The sequence below is a fragment of the Xyrauchen texanus genome, chromosome 46, assembly GCF_025860055.1.
Source record: "Xyrauchen texanus isolate HMW12.3.18 chromosome 46, RBS_HiC_50CHRs, whole genome shotgun sequence".
Taxonomy (NCBI): Eukaryota; Metazoa; Chordata; class Actinopteri; order Cypriniformes; family Catostomidae; genus Xyrauchen; species Xyrauchen texanus.
In genome coordinates, this window is record NC_068321.1 from 3,387,542 (window position 1) to 3,412,788 (window position 25,247).

General features: G+C 36.2%; 2 protein-coding genes across 2 annotated transcripts in view; one reads left to right on the forward strand and one right to left on the reverse strand.

Moving 5' to 3' along the window:
• Positions 1–7,318, reverse strand: part of LOC127638229 (retinoblastoma-like protein 2) — a 60,880-nt gene extending 53,562 nt beyond the window's left edge. Inside the window, exons 1-3 of the mRNA XM_052119666.1 lie at positions 7,056–7,318; positions 6,435–6,565; positions 305–505 (exon numbers count right to left, since the gene is read on the reverse strand). Coding sequence (XP_051975626.1) covers positions 305–505; positions 6,435–6,565; positions 7,056–7,193 — 470 coding nt within the window. The 5' untranslated portion in view covers positions 7,194–7,318. The remainder of the gene's footprint in view (positions 1–304; positions 506–6,434; positions 6,566–7,055) is intronic.
• A 583-nt stretch (positions 7,319–7,901) lies between these two features.
• The window catches only part of LOC127638227 (protein fantom-like), a 32,391-nt gene continuing 15,045 nt past the window's right edge, over positions 7,902–25,247 (forward strand). Inside the window, exons 1-15 of the mRNA XM_052119662.1 lie at positions 7,902–7,975; positions 8,620–8,715; positions 8,838–8,982; positions 11,776–12,089; positions 14,554–14,659; positions 14,741–14,884; positions 15,007–15,112; positions 15,439–15,585; positions 16,884–16,957; positions 17,383–17,522; positions 17,599–17,705; positions 21,482–21,532; positions 21,640–21,819; positions 23,702–23,819; positions 23,920–24,372. Of these exons, the coding sequence (XP_051975622.1) occupies positions 8,625–8,715; positions 8,838–8,982; positions 11,776–12,089; positions 14,554–14,659; positions 14,741–14,884; positions 15,007–15,112; positions 15,439–15,585; positions 16,884–16,957; positions 17,383–17,522; positions 17,599–17,705; positions 21,482–21,532; positions 21,640–21,819; positions 23,702–23,819; positions 23,920–24,372 (2,176 nt within the window). The 5' untranslated portion in view covers positions 7,902–7,975; positions 8,620–8,624. The remainder of the gene's footprint in view (positions 7,976–8,619; positions 8,716–8,837; positions 8,983–11,775; positions 12,090–14,553; positions 14,660–14,740; positions 14,885–15,006; positions 15,113–15,438; positions 15,586–16,883; positions 16,958–17,382; positions 17,523–17,598; positions 17,706–21,481; positions 21,533–21,639; positions 21,820–23,701; positions 23,820–23,919; positions 24,373–25,247) is intronic.

Below are 25,247 nucleotides of genomic sequence, written 5' to 3' on the forward strand. Positions count from 1 at the left end.
CCAAGACAACGTCAACAAAAACTCACTGAGTGCACCTATAAATGTTTATTTCTTCCATGCATCAAGACATTTTTATTTAAAACTGAAGATTTAATGTTTAATGTCTTGGGATTGTTTTATAAAAAGAAACATTTGAACCATGAAATCTCAAATCCATTTGCATACAAATGTAATAGTTTGCTCATTTATATCAGACAATTGATGTATCCTAGGATTCTTTATCTTATCCGACAGTATGTTTAACATTACAAACAAACACATAATGCAGTTCATGCAGTGTTCAAGTCCTTGCCAACAAACTCACCTCTGTTTCCGGCCTCTGTGTATTCTTGGTAATTCTTCTGTGGGTATTTTAAAGATGTCTTTGAATATGGGCACATATTTCTTAAAGATGACAGCGGTGACTGTGAAGTTTCTCTCTAGTTTCTCGGTGCTCTGCTGGAACTCTTTGTGCAGGTTGGCCATGTCCTGCCATTTCTTCATTTTATTAAAAAACTCAATCAAGCTGGAAAAAAGGGGAAAACTCTTATTCAAGGGGTGAGAGTGGACATTTAGGACTTTCTATAAGTGCCCGTACACTTTTTGGTTGATAATCCAATGCCCCCATTAGACTACAGAGTAATACAGTTTAACTGTACAATAGGGGTGTGCAGCGAAGCCATTACCGTTATCTGCATTTGTTTATATGACAAAATTATTTGTATCTGTCTCTGTATTTGAATCGAACCGAGAGTGGGCGGGGCTTAAACTGGAAGTACGTCAAAACTAAATGAAATACCCATTTTTAAATGTTACTCTTACATTTATAGCTTCTACTAATAAAATATGCCCTGTATATGCCTTTTCAGAATAATAGCTTAATAATAATAATAATTTTTATTATTATTACTATTATTAATTATAGAATTATTTAATTTAATAATTTTTTTCTTACCATATGAAGCTGAATTTGTGTGCCATATTAACTGTGGAATATGTTGTTATATGTGGTTTCTCCTGGTATTTCTGATATTAATATCTGCATATTGGGCACCCCCGTTTTTATCTACAAAATTGGTATATATAATATATTCTTCTCATCAAGTTCTCATCAAGCCGGACAACTTTCATTTTTACAGTCATTAGTTCCGCACAAGAGGAAGCTGCCATTTATTTATTTATTTATTTATTTTTTTTTAATTGCAGTCTCTGAACTTTTAAATACTCCTCCTTGGTGATTCATGAAAATATTGATTCTAAACATAAGGGCTAGAATCAATATTCTTTTTTCCTCTATTTCGTGGAACAAAATAATAAAAGACTGGAGGAAAACTTCAAAATAAGAGTACTTGAAGAACATTAGGGAGAGAGACTGTGAAATTATGGTTGATGGTCTAGCCGGTGACTTGGGAGGAGCTGTCAGACAAGGAGGAGGAGGAACAAATGTGGAGTAAATGTTGAGTGGAGCCAGCGGAGGAGGAAGGGACAGGGTACTGGACGGAACAAGAGTGTCCATTATGCTGGCTGGAACCAGCGGAGGATGAAGGGTTGTCAGGGTGGGAACCAGGTGGGGAGCAAGTCCAGATCCATTAACTTGGCGAGAGATGGCTGAGGGGTGGTCGAGGCTACAGGCACTGGCTCTGGGACGGTCGAGGCTACAGCTTGGAGGGAGGAGCCATGGAAGGTGTGAAGCCGTGCTGTGGGAGGAGATTCAAAGTCCTCATCCTCTGCACCCACAGTGAAAGGTGAGATGCAGAGCCACACCCACATAATCAACGATTGTCCAGTGAGGACCTGATGGAGGCATCAGCTCCTTCAATGCACTATTCAGGCCAGCCCTGAAGAAACTCATCATAGTGCACCAAATTCAGGAGATGGATAAAATCCTCACGTGCGTGAGTTTTGCTACTGCAGGCGGTATATCAACTTAGTTTGGTCAGTCCTTCTGTAACGTTGGATTCATGGAGTGGAAGAGGAAGAGAGGAGACGCAGGGAGTAGACACCTTTTTCTTTTAATGATAAACGCTGGAGTGGAACAAACGCTGGAGTGGAACAAAACAATAAAGCTAAACATCAGAACAAAACAATAAAGCTAAACATCACAACAAACCATTAAACGTAACACTTCAACCTTACAACGTAACACTTTAAGAACTGAACACTTGAGTGAACAAAACTAGAGGGTATACAGGTATATATATATATATATATACACAAGGAGCTAAATGAGGGAATGGAATACAGGTGAGGATGATTAGGAGCAGATGGAAGTGATAAGGACATTGCACTACGGGAGATGTAGTCTGGAGGAAAACTTCAAAATAAGAGTCCTTGAAGAACATGAGGGAGACAGATTTCTTAATTTCTCCTTTGGAAGATTAGCTTCTTTTGTTCTGTATTTGTCAGTTGCTTTGGATAAAAGCATTTGCTTAATGAACAAAGGTAATAAGCATACATAAGCTATAGATCTTGATTTTTTGAGGAAATTAAAACAAAGGCTGAGGGATAGATTTAAAAACTATTCAGACAGGATTACTTTTATATGTGGATGTGGGGGAATTGAATAATTACCAGAGTCTGTCAATAATTAACATGTCAGTAATTTTTACGGTGTGTACACGTTCCCACACTGGTAAAAAACAAATACAAATGTAGAATGTTTTATCTACTATAAAATGCCCTGTAATAAAAAGCCTAGGTGATATTAATTGCCTGCAAATTGAAATGTTGGTAAAAAGCCTGTAAATCAGCACATTCCAGCGATGTAGGTTAACAAAATGACAGAAAATATAAGATGCACTTTATGCTGGTGAGTTCACTCCACAAACCTACGTAAGATTCGAGTTGGGCTCTCTGCGTCATTATTCAAAACTGTTTGCATCCATATGATCAAAGTAAGTTCATAGGTGATGATTCTTCCCCGAACATAATTTAATATGGTAATATTGCGATTGTAGAATGTGTGTATGGCTGGACTTGTAATCTGGCATACCGACAATTTTCCATGTGGGCCGACGCACTTTGGGGCCAATCGGGGTGGACTGGCCATCGGGAGAACCGAGCGGGCCGGTGGGTGGGTCGAGATAAGCTAAAATTAGCCGCCGCGTTTTAAAAATATAATTTGAAACTTTTTAAGACCTTTTTCAATACCTGAACAAATAAATTGATACTGTATACCCATACCAAAACAAACCCACACAAAATAAATAATGTATCACAGACTTTTACTTAAACAGGCAGGGGCACACATTCAACATAGCCTTAACATTGCTTATCAGTAAAACAGGGTAGAATATGTGCACGTTTAAAATAGTCAAGACATGTTTTTCACATTTATATCACATTAAAACTGGTTTATGTATGATTATATAAGATTAAATCTACAAATTAGAGGTCAACAAATATTGGATTTTTTTGGATATGATAATGTGTTGAAAGAAAAGAAATGAATCTGCAAATTGTTTTTAAAATTAGTAGCCAATATTATGTTGTCCGTTTTTCCTTCCTGTGATGGTGAGGGCCAGAAAGAAGCTATAATAGTCCAAATTGAATTACATTCCAGATACCGTTTATGGTGCAACCAAAATACCAATAACTAGGGATAAAAAAAGGAAAAAGAAAAAAGATTTGATTCATAGTGCAGAGGTTTTAACTTTAAAGGCTAAAATACACCAGTGACTCTTATTTTGAAATGTTTGCACTTCACTTCATCCAGCTGCTCATTCAAACAAATAATGGACATCAAATGTACACTCCAGTCATATTTCATCAACACAACATTATCATCATCAACAGATGATCTTTAGTGATCACTTGTCATAAACTTCTGCCTAATGATTGTGAACTGTTCTGCAACAGCTGGAAACACTCACAAGCCCCCGTGTGCTTGGAGAATATACAACAGTATTGTGTTTTTACTTTGAAGGATGCAGCGCATGCATTTATTTAATTAGATCGTATTCTTTTGAAGTTTGATACTCACAATAGGTAATATCACGATTTCCAGATGGGTCTCCTAAGCAACCGAATTGGCCTGGTTGCTAGGGAGGGTAGAGTCACATGGGGTAACCTCCTCGTGGTCACTATAATGTGGTTCGTTCTCAGTGAGGCGCGTGTTCTCGAGTTGAGCGTGGATGCCGCGGTGGATGGCGTGAAGCCTCCACATGCGCTATGTCTCCGTGGCGACTTCCGGAGTTTGTGGAGTTTGTTATCTACTGATTTATTTATTTATTTTTTATATTTTGTTCTATGTTTTGCCCACAAAATGATCCAAAATACTTTAAATAACAGCAAAACCCATTGAAGAAACTGTTAGTTTGACCCTCACACTTTTTAATTTTTATCCTGTCAAAAAACAAATATGCCGCTACTGTGAATGAGGTCTATGTGTGCCTTAGCCCAGTCCATTATCATGACATACAGGGAGCTTTGCACAATAGTACTTGTCTATTTTTAATCAGATGTTAATTTTTGCATTTTATGATTATGCGATGTACGCGTATACTGTACTTCAGAATTTAAATAATGTATGATTATTTTTGTAAAACTAACATTACCATTAGTTAATGCATTAGATATCATGACCTTTTTCTTTTTTTTACAGCATTTTATTAATCTCGGTTCATGTTAATTCTTACATTCTAACACATTTTTTACATTAGAGGTTTTATATGTTAGCATTAGTTATTGTAATATAAACTAGCTTGAACAAACAATCAACAACAATAGAGTCTTGATGAATTAACATTAACCAAGAAAAAACATTTGTTAGTATGTAATAATTAACATGAACCAAGATTAATAAATTCTATAACATAATGTTCATTGTTAGTTCATGTTAATCAATGTGATTAACTAATGTTTACGAATATTTACTCATTATTTAAATGAGTTATTTTTGTCTACTGTACAAAGAATTTGTACTTAATTGTCATTTAAAATAAACTCATATTGCAAAATCTCAATGATCTTTAAAAGAGTTTTCATTTTATTTAAGTAAAATATAAAATGTGAATTCTCATTTCGTTAAATGCCTTATGAAGGTTTTTTATAACCAAAACGTAACTGTGTTAGTAAATATAAAGTCATTTTTTCAAGACCTTTTTCTATTTCGTCATATCAGTGTTTTTTTCTTAAGCTCCTGCTGATAACCAATTGGCTTTTTGTTTGCTCTTTTTGTTGTTGTTGATTTGGGGTGACAAATGATCCAGACATGTAATTTGCAGGTTTCATAGGATTCATCCATATGTATTCCTTTATGGTATGGTGTAGCCAAATGGCAACAATTACATTTCTTTCACTTTCTCACCTTTCAGAGAAAACTACAGCACAATGCATTGTTGGAACCTAAATGTAACCAATAATATGCAGTTTTAAAGCCACATGACATTTGATTTTGTCTCCTTACAGTGGAGAATCCTGCTGAAGTGTTGCTCTAGTTTTGCTCTAATAAACATATTTCAGTGTGTTTGTTTGACATCATGATTCTTTGTTGCATCTTTGATAAATTAATTAGATGCTGCAACTTAATCTAAAATGGTATTACAGATAATCGCAAAAATGTTGTCATATGGCAACAATGTACCACAATTATACTGTATAAAAATGAACTATTCCTTATATTTATATAGTGATTTTCTAGGCACTCAAAGCACTTTACGTAATATAGGGGGACTCTCCTCAACCACTGATGCATTTTCTCATAAAGAATTTTATAGATGGTGGCATCTATTATATTTTTGCATTTATTCATTTATTTGTGAATGTTTACAATAATATAACTGCATTTATGCATTACTAACACACATGATTTGTATTTCTTCTTTTCAGACAAAAATGAACACAGCAATGTTTTATGGAAAGGGCAAGAAGAGTACACAGTGCTCACTTTAAGGATGAGCTAGGCTTTATGACAGTGAAAATAATCAAAAATACTGAAGAATTAATTTTAGTTATAATTATTTAATAATTAAAAAATAGAGATTTCTTTTTTATTTAAATTTTATTTAAAGGAAAAATAGGATTTGGATCATTTTCCATTGTGGTGCATCATTCCCCTATTACATGTTTATTTATTTATTTATTATTATTATTATTATTATTTTGCAATGTATTATTATTTACATTATTGTTAGTAGATCTGTTTATGTAAAAAAAATAATAAAAAAAATAAAGTGGAAAATGTATTTAACCATTAGAACATAACTTGTACTATACAGGGTTAAATTTAAATATATGTATATAAAAATCCCCAAACAACTGCTATTATTTTTTTATGAGCATCAAGTCTCTGTCTGTCTATATATCTATCGTCTGTCTGTCTGTCTGTCTGCTTTCTATCTATCTATCTATCTATCTATCTATCTATCTATCTATCTATCTATCTATCTATCTATCTATCTATCTATCTATCTATCTATCTATCTATCAGAATAAGGTGAGGCTGATTTTCTGACCTCTGTTTTGAAGAGCGCAGGATCCTGGTCAGTGACACATAGTTGCCCTCAGCTGTGCCTTTACTCACAGTGGGCACTGAAGATCTACAAGCCACATACAGAGCACACGCCAACCAGTGCAGTTCACTACCCTGAGACAGAAAGACACAATGTTAGTACCGCCATAATACTTTTTGTAAGGGTATTCTACCCTAACCCTAAGCTGACTATAGGGGGCATTAGCCCCTATATAAGGAGCATGTCTGGGGCAAATGCTATCAAGATGTACTATTCTTTAGGTATCAGTATTTACATTTTAAAATACAACCACTATTGAAACTATTTAGCTGTAAAGGACGTGTTCATTCAGATAACGCCTCTGATGATGTCACACATACAGTATGCCCTCACCCCCTTACGCGCATTCTGCACTCATGTCAAATAGACAGTGTGATCTATTCACACACGCACGCTTGCAAACATTTACGAGCACACATGCAAATAAATATTCATGTATATATTCAAGTACAATACTCGTTATTATTCAAGCAGAAAAACAACATGATGCATGAAAGGCACTTTACTATGCTTGCATGCACGTATATCGAGTGCGTGCATTAGGCCTATACAAGTACAGTTTACCTCGAGAGTGTAATTTTTGCTGATATTCTCATAGCTTCTCCATGCTCCGTTACTCGACTCCTCGTCCATATTCAGACCTCGACACAGATCTTCAAATTCATGTCTAGTTTTCTGCAATGTGTCTTCCTCCTCGGTCATTTTAGGGCTTTTCGTGCGTATATATATTGAGACACAAGTGATTTGAATCTATGTTTGCTATATAAATCAGCTGTTAAATGAACGGGAATTATGTTATTTCATGACAGCGCGAGCGAGTATACAGATCTGCACGGTGTAGCCATTTAAATGTATTTTGATTGACAGCTCATTCCTGCTGCATTTGAGTTACGCCGAGTGCGTACCGACTACTTCGGGATGAAGAGATACGCCGAGTATTTGACGTAGGTATGATAGCAAATGGCATCTGTGCGCAGATCCTGTCACACGGAAATGGAAGCCCCGCCCACTTTCTGCCTCTTTAATGCCATGTTCCCCTTGGCATTACACATCATAAATCACTATTTTATGAGTCTGAACCTGCATTTCTGCTTTCAGGTTACGGCTTACTGTAGTTTAAGGATGTGAAATGTGAAAATACAATTGGTGTGGAGTTTGGTGCATTAGTCCTTTTTTATTTGACTGTAAAGCACAATACATTGCAATCCCATACCAAATTAGTGTTAATATACAGAAATTAATATATTTTGATTGAATGTGTGGAATATTGTCAAACAGGAGATTATTTTTACTCTTTTACTTGCTTTAGTGGGATTTCAGATAAGCTGTTTTCGAGCGGTTCATTTAGTTAGTAGGTGAACGCGTGATTCCGTTAAAACTACATTTCCTATAACACCGTTTCCGGAAGTTAATAGCTTTAAAGAGGAAGTGGAAGATGTTGTTTGTTAGCAACTGTCGCTGTGGTCTGTGACGCTTTTGAATTGGTGAGAGATTATGTTTGGATTAAACGATTTTATAAACATTTGAAATGACCTGTAGAGATATGTGTGTTTTCTACGCTGTTTACACGCGCCTCTTGGGCTGGAGTTCTTTTATTCTTTTGAAAATTGTTTGTATGAAATTAATGACATTGCAACCATGAGATTACGGTACAATAGTTTTTATCAGATGTAAGTGCCACAGTACTGAATGATTAGGCTACTATGATTCCTATGTGCTTGCACCATGGTATTTACATGGTTTTCATAACTACTTATAAGCATTCCGTGGAATTACCAAGGTACTATATATAAAAACATAGCAATATGGTGCATTTGGCGCTCTTTTGTAAATCATTGTAATTTACGGTCATTAATGTAATATTTGCAAAGTTTATAACGTGTCTGCTGTGTGGGGTTTGATCTTTGAATCACACTCTGTTTCAGGTAGTATCGTGAGAAACATTGATTGTAAACGTTTTTTCTTTATTTTTAATTTTTTTTATTATTATTATTGTTAGAGTTTTTTACTTTATGAAAAAATACCAAAAATCTGATCCTTTTTTTTTTCTTTTTCTGAATAAACTCATTGCAATGCTGTATACATGTTAGGCAAACATTGCTTATGAGAGTATTGTTGATGTTTTCAGATTGAATGATGTTTGCTCATGGTGATGAGACGGCTGCTGATATTCCTGTGAAAGACATAACTGGCAACACAAATGGAGGAGGAGTCACATTATCAGGTCTGGAGAATACTCAAATCATAAGATTTTCTTTTTTCTGTATAAGGTGTCAGTATACTGCAAGTTGTAGCTTTTCTGCCAAAAGGATCACAATATGACCAGGTTTTACTGTTTGTTTGTAGAGGCTTTACTGTCTCAGAATGTCAGAGAAAGACAGAATGTGTCCAAGTTCAGCAGGGAGGAGCTGGAGGACAAATATTTGCGTCTGCAGGAGGAAATCCTTATACTTAAACAACACGCATGCAAACAAGAAGACAAGATCCGAAGGTATATGCATGTTTGTTTTTGTTCATCTATCCAAGCAATCTGCACCGTTTCATCACACATAGTCTGGTGGACTGTGATTTGAGAGCATCAAAAATGACAGCAATCATTAAATAGTAAATATTTTAGCTTGATTGGTTTCATAAGTAGTAGGGATGTTATTGAACAATCAAAGTTTCAGTTTCGATTAATCAGTTTCAGCTCAGAAGCATTAAGAAAACATGCCATCAGGTAGAGAAAAAGATCAATTCTGTATTTTCTATACATTCTTTTATTAACAGTAATACATTAAAAGTCAATAAAACAAATGCGTACTAAACTCTGAATGTATTAAATTACACTGAACTGAATATATATATATATATATAAGAGGAAAATATCAATAAATGCATTGATGTATTTATTTAGATGATATTCAAACAGTAGGCTACATATGCATACTAAATTCAGTGGTTGTTTCTTGTTTTCACGTTTGCTTCTACAGTAAGGAATTTATTTGTTCCACTAAGGGACTCCCAAATTATTGTATTGTTCTTGTGCAAAATGAATACATCATTCAAACATTTACAGTTTAGGTTGGAAAAGTATGTGAACCCCTAGGCTAATGACGTCAACAAAATATAATTAGAGTCAGAAGTTGGCAAACCTGTCATCCAATTCATGAAACGAGATTGGAGGTGTGGGTTAGAGCTACTTTGACTTATAAAAAGCACTCAAATGTTTTGAGTTTGCTATTCACAAAAAGCATTTGCTGACGTGGACCAAGACTTGCAAAAAAGAGATCTCGGAAGACATACGATCAAGAATTGTTCCTTTGCATAAAGCTGGAAAGGGTTACAGAGATATCCATCTATCTACACTGAGACAAAATGTCTTTTTAATAGAGACAATTTAGTACCGTGGCTACTCTCCCTAGGGGTGCCTAGATGATGACTCAAAGGGCACACCGCATAATGATCAATGAGGTAAAAAAAGAACCCTATAGAGACAACTAAAGACTTGAAGGAATCATTGGAACTGGTTAACATCTCTGTTCATGAGTCTACTATACGGAAAACATTAAACAGGCATGGTGTCCATGGCAGGACACCACAAAGGAAGCCGCTGCTTTTCATCAAAAACATTGCTGTGTGGCAGAATTTTGCCAAAGACCACTTTGACACTCCACAACTGGGAAATGTTTTGTGGACTGATGAAACTAAGTTTGAATTGTTTGGGAAAACCACGCAGCACTACATATGGCGGAAAAAGGCCACCACATATCAACATGAAAACATCATCCCAACAGTGAAGTACGGTGGAGGTAGCATTATGATTTGGGGCTACTTTGCTGCTTCAGGGTCTGGACCGATTGCCTTTAGCTAGATATCCTGCAGAATAATGTCAGGGTGGACAATAAGGACAATGACCCTAAACATTTAATTGAATCCATTACAGAATGGCTAAAAAAAAAAAGAGAAATTCCACCTTTTGGAGTGGACCAGTCAGAGCCCAGACCTTAACCCAATAGAGATGCTGTGGAACGACCACAAGAGAGCCGTTCACTCCAGACATCCTAAGAATATGGCTGAGCTGAAGCAGTTCTTTCAGGAAGAATGATCCAGAATTCCTTCTGAACGTTGTGCAGGTCTAATCTGCAACTACAGGAAACACTTGGTTGAGGTTATTGCAAACAAAGGAGGATTAACCATTTATTAAATCCAAGGGTTTACTTACTTTTTACACAGCACTGTGAATGTTTAATGGGATGTGTTCAGTAAAGACATGAAAGATTATTATTGTTTGTGTGTTGTTATCTTAATCACATTGTGTTTATCCATACTTGTGACTTTGATGAAGATGAGATCACATTTTAAGACCAATTAATCCAAAAAAACAGCTGATTTCAAAGGGTTCACATACTATTTCTTGCCAGTGTATTTCATCTCAAGCATGCTCTTTGCTGACACTTTTGTCTACTTGGTTAACAAGTACACTAACTTTTGAAAACTTTATCAATGTGGAAATTGTTTGGTGTGGTGGAAATGACGCCTCAACTGTGGGACAGTCATAATCTTTGAAAAATTGGTAGAAATAATTTTTCACACAATAAATACTGAAATGGTTTATTTCACTCTATGTTTAGATTACCATAGTTCTGAATAATTTGTGTTTTTATAATAGATTTGCATAGTTTAATATTGAAAGTTTGATTGGGGACAGTAAAATAAATACATTTGAAAGTACCAAAATCAATGATTTCAATGATATGGTTAAGATCCATAACACTCTTTTCCAATTATCTGTTGTTCAATGTCTGTGTTTCTTTGCCCACTCAAACGTTTTCTTTTTGTTTTTCTGTTTCAAAAGTGTCTTTTTCTTTGCAATTCTTCCCATAAGCACCCCTGAGTCTTCTCTTTACTGTTGTGCATGAAACTGGTGTTGAGTGGGTAGAATTCAATGAAGCTGTCAGCGGAGGACATGTGAGGCATCTATTTCTCAAACTAGAGACTCTGATGTACTTATCCTCTTGTTTAGTTGTACATCTGGTCTTCCACATCTCTTTCTGTCCTTGTTAGAGCCAGTTGTTCTTTGACTTTGAAGACTGTAGTGAACACCTTTGGATGAAATCTTCAGTTTTCAGCAGTTTCAAGCATTGTATATGCTTCATTCCTCAAAACAATGACTGTTGCGCTTACTGCCCTCAAAGTTATTAATCACACTGAATTAATGCGTTAATTTGACAACCCTCATTAAAATGATATATTGTAATAAATAATGTATGCATGTATATCTGTATTATTATATATATTTTAGGATGGCGACCAAGTTGATTCGTCTGGTGAAGGACCGCAAGCAGGGCGAGCAGGTGGCGTCTGGGGGTCGTGTAGCAGGTGTTCGTGATGTTGAGAGTGAGGAGATGATTGAGGAGCTGCAGGAGAAGGTTCATGAGCTGGAGAAACAGAATGAAGGGCTCAAAAGGCGTCTGCTGACAGCTAAACACCAGTTACAGGTGCAAACCCGCAGACACACTCCATACAGCCACATACAGCCACGCATCAACTCAGGCCTGCGTGGACTCCGAGACGAAACACCCATGACACCATCGAGATCACACACCCCCAAAACAGGTGCTCACTTGCTATTCCATTCTGTGTTCTTTATTCTATACCGTGTTCTACATTCTATTCTAAGATCTGTTTTATATTATATTCTTTTATTCTATTCTGTTTTCTGTTCTATGTTATTCTGTTTTCGGTGTTATATTCTATTCTGTGTTCTATACTAATTCATGTGTTCCACATTCTATTCTGTGATGTGTTTTGTTTGTTCTATTCTGTGTTCTTTTTTCTGTTCTAATCTATATTATAATCTATTCTATTCTGCTCTAAATTATATTGGGTTATATACCAATCATTTCTGTGATTCATGATCTATGTTGTGATTTTCTATTCCCATTTATTCCATTCTATTCTTCAATTTTATGTATTCTATTCTGTGTTCTATTCTGTTATGTGTGTTGTGCATTCTATTCTAAGATCTATTTTCTGTTCTATTTTGTGCTCTCTAATATGTCCGATGCTATTCTATTAGGCTATTTTCTGTGTTTTATATTCTATTCTTCTATATTCTGCTTTCTTCTATTTCAATAATTTCTGTGTTCTGTATTCTATCCTGTGTTCTAAATTATTTTCTGCATTCTGAGATTTCTATTCTGTAGTTTTTTTCACTATTCTGTGTTCTACATTCTGTTTTGCAATCTATTCCAGTCTATTCTGTGCTCTATATTCTATTCTGTGTTCTATATTAATTCCCTCAGTCCACATTCTATTCTGTGATGTATTTTTCAATTCTATGTGTTCTTTTTTCTATTCTGAGATCTATTCTATTATATTTAATTATTATATCCAGTGTTCTCTATTGTCTGTGTACTAAATTCTATTCTGTGTTCTGTATCAACCATTTCCACATTCCACATTCTATTCTGGTTCTGATCTATTAAATTTTTTCTATTCTATTCTGTGATCTATTGTGTGTGTTCTGTATTCTATTCTGATATCTGTTTGCTATTCTATTCTATTCTGTTATGTGCTATCTATTCTATTCTATTCTGATGTTTCCGGTGTTCTCTATTATATTCTGGTTCTATTCCAGTAACTTATGTGTTCCATATTCTTTTCTGTTATTTCTTTTATTTTAGAAAAATGTAAATTCTTTAGAGATTTTATTTCTCTCTATTATATCTGGTGTTCTATATTAAATTCTGAGATCTATATTCTATTCTATGTTCTATATTCTCTATTCCAGTGTACCCTTGGTTCTGTTTTCTATTTTATTCTATTCTGCGATTTTCTGTGTTCTGTATTCTATTGTGATCTACCGATTATTTCAGTCTTCCACATTCTATTCTATTCTATTTTCTGTTATGTGTTCTATATTGTACTCTGATATCTGCTCTATTCTATTCTGTATTCTTTATTCTATTGTGAGATCTACAGTATATTCTATTCTGCTACTTTCTCTGTTCAATATTATATTGTGTTCTATACCAATCATTTGTATGTTCCATATTCTGTTGTGATCTATTGTATTCTGTTATTCTGTTTTCTGTATTGTATTCCACTATGTTCTGCATTCTGTTCTGTGTTCTACGTTTGTCTATTATATTTCTGTAATCTCTTTACCTCTGTTAGAGGAGTCCGTTCTTTAATTAAAGGAATATTCTGGGTTCAATACAAGTTAAGCTCAAACGACAGCATTTGTGGCATAATATTGATTGCCACAAAAATCAATTTTGAATCGTCCCTCCTTTTGGTTTAAAAAAAAAAAAAAAAAAAAGTCTGGGTTAAAGTGAGGCACTTATAATGGAAGTGAATGGTGGCCAATTTTTTAACGTTAAAATACTCTTGTTTCAAAAGTAAAGCCACCAGACGTAAACAGTGTGCATTTTAACATGATTTAAGTAAGATAAAATCACTAACCTTTCCTGTGTAAAGTTATAGACAATTGTATAACTTTGCCATGACGATGTGATGTCAACAAACCCTAAAATGACCATAAAAATGATGATTCAAATAATACATGAGTTTTAACAGAAGAATTAATGCAAGTGCTTTCATAAAATTATAAACCCTCCAAAAATTGGCCCCATTTACTTTAATTTTAAGTGCCTCACTGTAACCTCTGTTTTTGCTATTATTTTTTATGAAAAGGAGAGATGAGTCTGAATAAAGTTTTATGGTAATCAACATTATGCCACAAATGTTGTCGATTGAACTTAATTTGTACTGAACACTGAATATTCCTTTATTGGACACAAATGCTCATACACAATACAATTATGAATAGGCCTACATTTATATATTATTTATTCTATATTCTATTCTGTGATCTGTAGTCCACGCTTTTATGTGTTCTACATTATTTTCTGCATTCTATTCCTATCTGTTCTGTGTTATGTATTTTATTATTTTCTATTCTATTCCATTCTATGCACTGAGCCTTTATTAGGAGGACAGAGATATTTAAGAAATTACGAAGAGTCTTATAATTGTTATGTCCACAGTATGGTTCTGTGTTGTCTCTCACTCAAAGGTATGAGGCTTGTTGACGGGGACATAAGTGCAAAACCACCCCAGGGTTTGTTGCCCCGCTATGGACAAAGTCTGCTGGATGAGTCCCGTGCTGAAATCCGCAACCTGTGAGTACAACACAAGATGCAGTACTTTATCTAATGCCAACACAACACTTATCAAATAGAATATATATTATGTTTTTCCAGGGAGAATGTAATTGAGAGTCAGCGAGCTCAGATGGAGGAGATGGAGAGATCAGTGGAGATGTTGAGGGATCAGCTGAAGAGGAAAGAGAGAGATTTTGAGGACTCATACCTCCAGATAAGAGAACAACAGGCCAGTGGACAGAGGTGATGCTTTCTACTTCTAAACATGGTCTACTCTTCTCCAGCTCTGATTCTGCACAGGAACTGCTCTGACAGAAGACTTTTAATTGTAAAGCCTCTTCACTGATGTGAGATTTGTTTTTCAGGTTGACTATAAAGGATAATGTGGAGATGATAAAACTCCAGAAGCAGCTGGCAGAGAAAGCAAACACACTCACAGTGCTGGAGGGAAGATTTCTGCAGCAACAAGAGGTGAGAGCATTAAAGCAATTCATTATATAGCAATTAAAAATACTTGACTCATTTCATCCTCTTTTAGCTTCTCAAGAATAACTTTTGCCATTCTGTCATGACCACCAATGTTATACTGTATAATAAGTAATACTTATCTTCATCATTGGTTCATTTTAAACTGTTTGGTTCTTTAAAATAATTCAATATGAAAATGTTTCAGTTTATGTGATAAAAATGTTTGTTGTTGCCAAAACATCTGATCGTGCAGTATTGTAAAGTTATATTGCGCCCTCTGCTGGTACTCATGTCAATAGCAGGTACTGTGTGTGTGGTGATTTGTCTAGAGTGTGAAGACTCTGAAGGCCAGTCATGATGCAGCATTGATGAAGGTGGATGAGGTGCGCGGACAGCTAAAGGAGGATAGACTGAAGAATTTACAGCTGCAGACACAGCTTCAGTCCAGGGCTCTGGAGCAGAGACACACTCAAGAGGTACAAATTACATCATACACACATGCTTAATACACAGAAGGATAACTGGTTCATAGTGCAATAAAACATAGGAATTACTTGAATGCAGGTTAAATTTGTAGTTGTATAATAAAGTATAATATAATAGTGGTATTCAGGTCTTTTTTAGTCTTAAAACCCCTTAAACTCTGGTGCATTTTTAGGCTACCACCTGTAATTTTTTACACTCAAATGTAAAAGTTCACCATTCACACATACTGTGGACTAATTGCAAAAAAATTCTAAGTTTTTTTGCAATTAGAGAACCCCCCAAAAAAAAAGACTCAAATTATTTATAAATAATATTTTTTGTAAAATACACTTTGAAAAGTGTCATTTTATTCCACTAGATGACAGCAAGCACAAGAAAAAAGCCCTCACAGATGTGCTCGTCCATAGACATTCAGTCTAATTTACAGTTCAAGCACCACCCTCATTGTTTCATTGAATATCTCGGAGGCTGAGTGGACTAGAAGCTCAATCTAGGTGTCATTAGAAAGCTGAGAATATCCCCTTTGTGATTTTCAACATTTTATCAACAATAGTCAAAAATATATTTGAAAACTTGACTTTTCTTATGCTTTTCCTTCTGGATGGCATATTTTGTTCTGGACATCTAAGATATAACATTGGATTATTCAGCCAAGCTAGCTCACAGACAAGTGGCTCTTTATTTAGAAAACTTTCTAATGTAAAAGCAGATCTAAAGTTTTTGGCTACTTGGCGCTTATAGCAGCAGTGATCGGAACATAAAAGAGACGTTTGTATTTGATGACTTACAGAAATCATTTTTCACGTCGTGATTCTTTTGAAAATCATTCAAACTGTGGTGTTAGTGCAGTAAAATTAACTATACAGTCACATTCTTGAGAATAAAAGCTTTCATTTAATACATGACTTGTCCGTTAATGTGCTATGTGAAGGACTTTTATTTTCATAAAATACTGTATTTCTACACCATTACCTCTAGGGGCGCTTATTTGGGACACAAATGTTTTGAGGGCTGATTTTGAAATTTTAAGTAACATAAATGCAGAAGTGATGGTTATCTCTGAACATTTCAGATTCTAAGCTGTCAAATGATACCTCATATGCCTGACTTATATAGACAGAGACTTTAACGTTTTAAGAGTAAACTTTTTTTGGCGATAGAACACCCCCCTTTGGACCTGTCCATATAGTTTAAGGACTTCAGCCATGAAACATCAACCAAGATTAATGTTTATGTTTTTTATGGTAATTGAAGTGTTTTCAAAGCTTAAGACGTTTTTTGTTCACAGTTACAAGAACAAATCCAAGACTTAGAGAAGGAGAGAGACTTGCTCAAAGAAAACTGTGATAAATTTGTTAAAAGGTAAGATTATATAAGCTTAGCTTTTATCTACATTTAACAATTAAAAATGTTAAATCATATGAAAGTCCAAACAAGCATAATTTTTCCTTAACTTATGACACATTGTCAAAATGTATACTATTGTTTAAGACTTGGTGAAATGGTCTGTGCTAATGTAGTTCCTATTGAAACAGGAAGTTGTGGTGGGACATATCAACAGTCTGATCCTTTTTTTTTAAATAGTCTTTAGCTATATGCCACTATGTAAAATATGACTTAGCACATTTTCTCTTCGACAATACGGGCCAAAAATATTGATAAAATATTATTTTGTCAACTTTTTAAAAGAATACTAGCATACAGATGACCTCAAATCCAACATATATGAACTCACTCCAAGTTCAAGTTTTCACTGAATATTTTTGATGATTGTTCTGTTGTATCAGTGCGTTTGATGTGAGTCTGGAGCAGAAATGGAAGTCGAGAGAACAGCAGCTCAAACTGCAGATTGCTCAACTGGAGATGGCTTTAAAATCTGACCTCACTGATAAAAACCAGATACTGGATAAGATCAAGGCAGAGAGAGGTAACTGCACACTTTACAACAGATGTTTTAAAACTATTGCTGTGTGAGACTCATTGTTATTTTATTCTCTCTGAAGATTTGAATGAAAATTTGATGCAAGAAAACAAACAGCTTCAGTTGCATTTTCTCGAGCAGAAGCAACAACTGGATGAAATTAAAGACCGCATGAAGTTCTTTACCAAGGTAAAATGCTTTAGTTGTAGCAGAAGCGAACAATAGTCATTTAAATAAATAGTTCACCCAAAAATAACAACTCTGTCATCATTTATGAATGATTCATGTTATTTTAGACGAGTTTGAAATTCTTTATTCTGTGGGACAATTAAGGATAATCTTAATGCAGCTCTTTTCCATTCAGTGAAAGCATATAGTGACCATGGGTTATCAAAGCACCATAAAAATGTTGTTAAAGTATCTTGAAAGTTCATACAACTCATATGCTATATTCCAAGTCTTCTGAAGTCATATGATAGCTTTAATATGTGAGATTTGGCATCAGCCAAACGTTTTTCACATCACGTAAAGCCTAGTGTACACTACATGACATCAAAGCTCGTCTCGTTTGATGTTTTGTATCGGCGACTGGCCTGTGACGAGAAGTCTCGGATCTCACGACGAACGGTCTTGTTGTGTGCGCACTCCTGCGAATGGTCAAGACGAGTCCCAGACACTACGACAGTTTTCAAAACTTCGTGATATCTAGATGTCTTTTCGTCAGGTGTGCGCACTGTCCCATCGAGCGAGAGACCAACAATGAGCCACAGTCAATGCAATATAGAGAGAGCGCAAGAGGAGGGCAAGGTATTAGTAAGTAGAAGACCAAAAATAATTAGAAAATGAGATGATCTCTCTACTCTCTCTTTTTATTCAGCTATTCTTATGTTTTCTTTTGCAAATAGCAAAATGTGTGCAATCCGTTCTTTCATGTTTTTTTGAAAGAGGAGAGCAAGGTATTGGGTAGCAGGAGACAAAACATTATTAGAAAATAAAATAAAACATCATCCACATCTACATTGTCCTACCTGCTGTCTATATTATTTTACAATGTTTTTTATTATTTTTTTCCTTAAATAAGCATGAAATGGGGCGAGAGTCTTTCTTTCATGTTTGTTGACATGTTATCAAGCATAAACTGCACGAGTTTGTGAATGAATTTCATTATTGTAATTTTAAGATGCATCTAAATCTAAAGAATCTAAAGGTAGCTGTAATGACCAGTTTAAAGGGAAATAAGTATATAATCTTAAAATGTAAAAAAGCGAACGCATGAACATGTACAATAGGGACAAAGATATGAGCAGCGTGCATATTAGAATCTCAGTTACAGTTACTGCACAAAAATAACTCCGAATTCTGCTCTAAACATCATGTTTGGGAATATTAAGAGAAACTGTACATCGCTTTTAGTGCTTTATCATTTAGTAAAGCACATACATAATGACTGATTAAAATTAATTAAAATTATGACCAAAAGTTTGGAATAATGTGCAGATTTTGCTCTTATGGAAAGAAATTGGTACTTTTATTCACCAAAGTGACATTCAACTGATCACAATGTATAGTCAGGATATTAATTACATGAAAAATAACTATTACAATTAGAAATAAATGTTCAGAACAAAAAAATCCTCCATGTGCAGCAATCACAGCTTTGCAGATCTTTGGGATTCTAGCTGTCAGTTTATACAGATACTCAGGTGACCTTTCACCCCACACTTCCTGTAGCACTTGCCATAGATGTGACTGTCTTGTCGGGCACTTCTCATGACCTTTCAGTCTAGCTGATCCCACAAAAGCTCAATGGGATTAAGATCCATAACACTCTTTTCCAATTATCTGTTGTTCAATGTCTGTTTCTTTGCCACTCAAACATTTTCTTTTTGTTTTTCTGTTTCAAAAGTGGCTTTTTCTTTGCAATGTTCCCATAAGTCCTCCTGAGTCTTCTCTTTACTGTTGTACATGAAACTGATGTTGAGCAGGTAGAATTCAATGAAGCTGTCAGCGGAGGACATGTGAGGCATCTATTTCTCAAACTAGAGACTCTGATGTACTTATCCTCTTGTTTAGTTGTACATCTGGTCTTCCACATCTCTTTCTGTCCTTGTTAGAGCCAGTTGTTCTTTGTCTTTGAAGACTGTAGTGTACAACTTTGTATGAAATCTTCAGTATTTGGGCAATTTCAAGCATTGTATAGCCTGATCATAACCATTCCTCAAAACAATGATTGACTGATGAGTTTCTAGAGAAAGTTGTTTATTTTTGCCATTTTTGACCTAATATTGACCTTAAGACATGTCAGTCTATTGCATACTGTGGCAACTCAAAAACAAACACAAAGACAATGTTAAGCTTCATTTAATGAACCAAATAGCTTCAACTGTGTTTGATATAATGGCATGTGATTTTTCAAGCACCAAATTAGCAATTTAGTGATTACTCAAGTATAAGGTGTTGGCGTGATGGCTGCTGTCTAGATTTAAAAAAATATTTTCAAATAGTGATGTTGTTTTTTACATCAGTAATGTGCTGACTATATTTTGTGATCAGCTGAATGCCACTTTGGTGAGTTAATGCACCAATTTCCTTCTGAAACTGCAAAATCTGTCCATTATTCCAAACTTTTTGGCCACCAGTGTATATCCTCATGAAATCAAAGACACTCCTTGAAATCCGAACACAAGTGGTCAAAAGGGACGACCAGGTGTAACGGTGATGTCTTGCTTGTACATTTGTGATCGGGTTACCCAAAATGCATCTTAAAAGAGTAGTTCACCCAAAAATTGAAGTTCTCTCTTCATTTACTCACCCTTATGCCATCCCCGATGTGTATGGTGTTCTTTCTTCAGCAGCACACAAATGAAGATTTTTATAAGAATATCTCCGCTCTGTTGGTCCAGACAATGCAAGTGAATGGGTGCCAAAATTCTGAAGCTCCAAAAATCTCATAAGTCAGCACAAAAGTAATCCATATGACTCCAGTGGTAAAATCAATGTCTTCGGAAGCGATTTGATGGGTGAGTGTGAGAAACAGATCAATATTTTAGTCAATATAAAAAAAAAATGTATGACTGAGCAGGGAGGACAATCTCCACTTTAACTTTAACGTTCACATTCTTCTTCTTTTTTATTGAACAAAACACAAATTAACAAGACATAGCAGTTTATACAAGTAAGAGACCAATGACACACACACACACACACACACACACACACACACACACACACACACACACACACACACACACACACACACACACACACACAAAAAAAAAAACAAAAAACAAACAAACACAATTATAGATGAATAGATATAGTAGTGTCTTCAGGTACTGTGATACATTCACAGTCTTCTTGTGTTTTGGTGATTCACATTCTTCATGCATCTACCCCCTAATGGGAAAGAAGAAGAATTTCTTGCAAAAATGGACTTAAATGTTGATCTATTTCTCACCTACCCCTGTCATATCACTTCTGAAGATATGGATTTAACTACCGGAGACGTATGGATTACTTTAATGCAGCCTTTGTGCTTTTTGGAGCGTCAAAATTTGGCACCCATTCACTTGCCTTGTATGGACCTACAGAGCTGAGATATTCTTCCAAAAATCTTAATTTGTGTTCTGCAGAAGAAAGCCATACACATCTGGGATGACATATGGGTGAGTAAATGATAAGATGATTTTCATTTCTGGGTGAACTATTCCTATAATACCAGTATACACAAATACACATATATATATACGCACCACCAGAAAAACAAGACGCGCCAACTTCAAGTCATGTAGTGTAAGCTTGGCTTAACTGAACTGAAATGTGCCATATTTAAATATACACAAATGATGACAGAAATGTCACTTTTTTTGTTAATTTTTATTTATGAAAATGTCCATAAAATCACTTTTAAAATAACTCCTTTTATTTGTTTCACTTTGATCCTTGTCCGATTGTTTTCTCTACAGGAAAGTGAAATGGATGCTGCTGAACTCAGTGAAGCTCTGATGCTCATAAGGGTAAATGCTTTGGATAAGAAACTACCAAAAAACTGCAACAAACTGACAAGATATGGCATTGTTTTTTGTAATGTTTTTTATTTGTATTATTTTGAATTGCTGTGTAGGTACGCAGGAGTCAGAAGAGTGGAGATCTGGGTTTCCTAGAGAAGGTTGAAGAGGGATTGAAGGAAGATATGGAACGTTCTCTGAGGGAACTGCAGGCTACTCATGCTGAGACTGTCCAAGAGCTGGAGAAGACTAGAAACATGCTCATCATCCAACACAAGATCAATAAAGACTATCAGGTCATGAACGATACCTGCTCTGATAGTTCACTGACCTTTATAATAAGCATGACTATCACTGTGTGGGTGAATCTGACAAAAACTGTCAAGAACATGTCCAGGTCACACCAAAAGAAAATATATGAAATAATTTTTTGTATAAGGAAATTGAAGCAAAGTTTTCTTTGTGGTAAATTATCGATTCTACTTTATTTTTCATTTGATTTTGGGATGATGTATGACCTGGGAATTACTTTGTGAGATTAAATGCAAATAAATACTTCAGTAAAGTAAATTTAAGGGCTTGCACTTCTCCATATACACTGCTGAGCCAAAACATTATGACCACTCACAGGTGAAGCGAATAACATTGATCATCTCCTAACAAGGCCTCGTGTCAAGGTCTGTGTAGATTAGATGGTAAATGAACAATCAGTTCTCGTAGTCAACGTGTTAAATGCTGAAGAAATGGGCAGGAGTAAAGACCTGAGCGACATTGACAAGGACCAAATTGTTATGGCCAGACGACTGTGTCAGAGCATCTCTGAAATGTCAAGGCTTGTGGGGTTCTCCCTGTCAGCAATGCTGAGTACCTAACGACAGTGGTCCGGGGAGGGACAAACTGCAAACCGGCGATAGAGTCTTGGGCGCCCAAGGCTTATCGATGCACGAGGGCAACGAAGGCTATCCGGTATGGTTCGAACCGACAGAAGGTCTACTGTGCCACAAGTCACAGAAAATTGTAATGATGGTTACAGGAGGAATTTGTCACAATACAGTGCATTGCACCCTGCAGCGTATGGGGCTTCGTAGCTGGAAACCGTTCAGAGCGCCCATGATGACCCATGTCCACCGTCAAAAGCACCTACAATGGCAAGCGTTGGAACTGGACCTTGGAGCAGTGGAAGAAGGTCGTCTGGTCCGATGAGTCCCGTATTTTTTTTAAATCACGTGGACGGCTGTGTACGTGTGCGCCGTTTACCTGGAGGAGTGATGGCACCAGGATACACTGTGGGAAGACGATGAGCCGGTGGAGGGAGTCTGATGTTCTGGGCAATGTTCTGCTGGGAAACCCTGGGTTTGGCCATTCATGTTGACATCAGTTTGACATGTGTCAACTACCTAAACATTGTTGCAGACCAGGTACACTCCTTCATGGCAATGGTATTCCCTGATGACAGTGGTCTCTTTCAGCAGGACTATGCACCCTGCCACACTGCACACATTGTTTGGAAATAGTTTGAGGAACATGATGAAGAGTTCAAGTGGTGCCCTGGCCTCCAAATTCCCCAATAAGATTGAGCATCCGTGGGATGTGCTGAGTAAATTCCAATCCATGGTGGCTCCACCTCGCAACTTACAGGACTTAAAGGATCTGCTGCTAATTTCTTGGTGCCAGATACCACAGGACAACTTCAGAGGTCTTGTCGAGTCCACGTTTCTGTGGGTCGACACTGTTTTGGCGGCACACGCAGGATCAACCACATATTAGGCAGTTAGTCATAATGTTTTGGTTCATCTGAGTATATTGCCAGATATTTCTCATTTGAGATTTTTACCCTCTCCATTACTTTAACTTGGGTTAGTAATTCTTTCTGAGATTTACCACACTACAGTATGTATGCAAACCCTGGGGTAACATTCTTCTTTGTATATTTCTGTTCGGTTTCTGGTTGTCTTTTTGCTAAAAACTGTCTGTTATATTCTAACAGTGTCTGCATCATTTCACATTATATACCTTTAGCATCACAATACAGGGTTTGCACCACAAAAGCAGTGCTAATCCTGCTCTTGATTTTGAAAAGTTGTGTTAACCCTTTTTAAAATTTGAAAGTGTGAAAATGCTGTTATCCCATGGTTTAGTGTGTTGTGGAAATGCATTTAAATGTCTGTGTTGTTGCAGGCTGAGGTTGAAACAGTCACTCATAAGATGGACAATCTGAAACTTGAACAAGAACTGAAATCTGAGCAACTGGCTCAACTTCTGGACATGAGAGCTGCCAAGATAAAGAAACTAGAAGGTTTTGCTGCATCTGAAAATTTTTCGTCATAGTGACGTTATTAGTGATGTATAACTAACATTTGTCCTTTGTAAACCTGATTCATTGTGTGCCCATGCAGCCCAGCTCAAAGACATTGCCTATGGCACCAAGACCCACGTTTTCCATCCTGATGTAACCAATGAGGACATCCCAGATGAGTTTGATGAAATGATTCACATGGCTCGAGGAGAAAACCTTCTAGAAATCCACCTAGGAAGAGCTCAGATCTCACCTGAAGCTGTAAAGAGTCTAAAGGACGAAGATCCCTCCACCTTTTGCACATACGCCTTCTATGACTTTGAACTGCAGTCCACAGCTGTGGTGCGAGGTGCTCGTCCAGTGTACAGCTTCACATCTCAGTATCACGTGAAAGTGGATGAATTCTTCTTGAACTATCTACACGCCAGCTCTATTACTGTGGAGGTTCAGCTTGCAGAGGGCTTGAGCTTCCGTACGGTTGCTGCTGGTCAGCTCAGGTTAAATCAGCTGCTGGAACAAGATGGGAAGGTGTTTGGCACAATAAACTTAGTAGGTGAGTCTGTAGACCATCAGCAGTTATTTGTGTAAAAAAACTTTTTCAGGAGAGGTCAACCAATATGGATTTTTCAGTGGCTGAAACTGATGAGTAAGATAATTTTGTCATTAATTAGTCACCATCATGTAATTTTTAAGAAAGCAGTTTGTGGCTGTCATAGTGCACACATGTGTGTGTGTGTGTGTGTGTGTGTGTGTGTGTGTGTGTGTATGTATGTATGTGTATATGTATATGTGTGTGTATGAAGTCAGAAGTTTACATACATCTTAACCAAATACATTAAACTTAGGTCAGTTAGGATCACTACTTTATTTTAAGAATGTGAAATGTCAGAATAATAGTAGAGAGAATGATTTATTTCAGCTTTTATTCCTTTCATCACATTCCCAGTGGGTCAGAAGTTTACATACACTTTGTTAGTATTTGGTAGCATCACCTTTAAATTGTTTAACTTGGGTCAAATGTTTTGGGTAGCCTTCCACAAGCTTCTCAAAAAAAGATGCTGGAATTTTGGTCCATTCTTCCAGACAGAACTGGTGTAACTGAGTCAGGTTTGTTGGCCTCCTTGCTTGCACACTCTTTTTTTCAGTTCTGCCCACAAATTTTCTATCAGATTGATGTCAGGACTTTATAACTGCCACTCCAGTACCTTGACTTTGTCTTTAAGCATACCTCCAAATTTGTGGCAAAATGGCTTAGAGTCATTGTCCACTTGGAAGACCCATTTGTGACCGAGCTTTAACTTAATGGCTTATGTATTGAGCTGTTGCTTCAATATATCCACATAATTTTCCTTTCTCATTATGGCATCTATTTTGTGAAGTGCACCAGACCCTCCTGCAGCAAAGCACCTCCACCACATGATGCTGCCA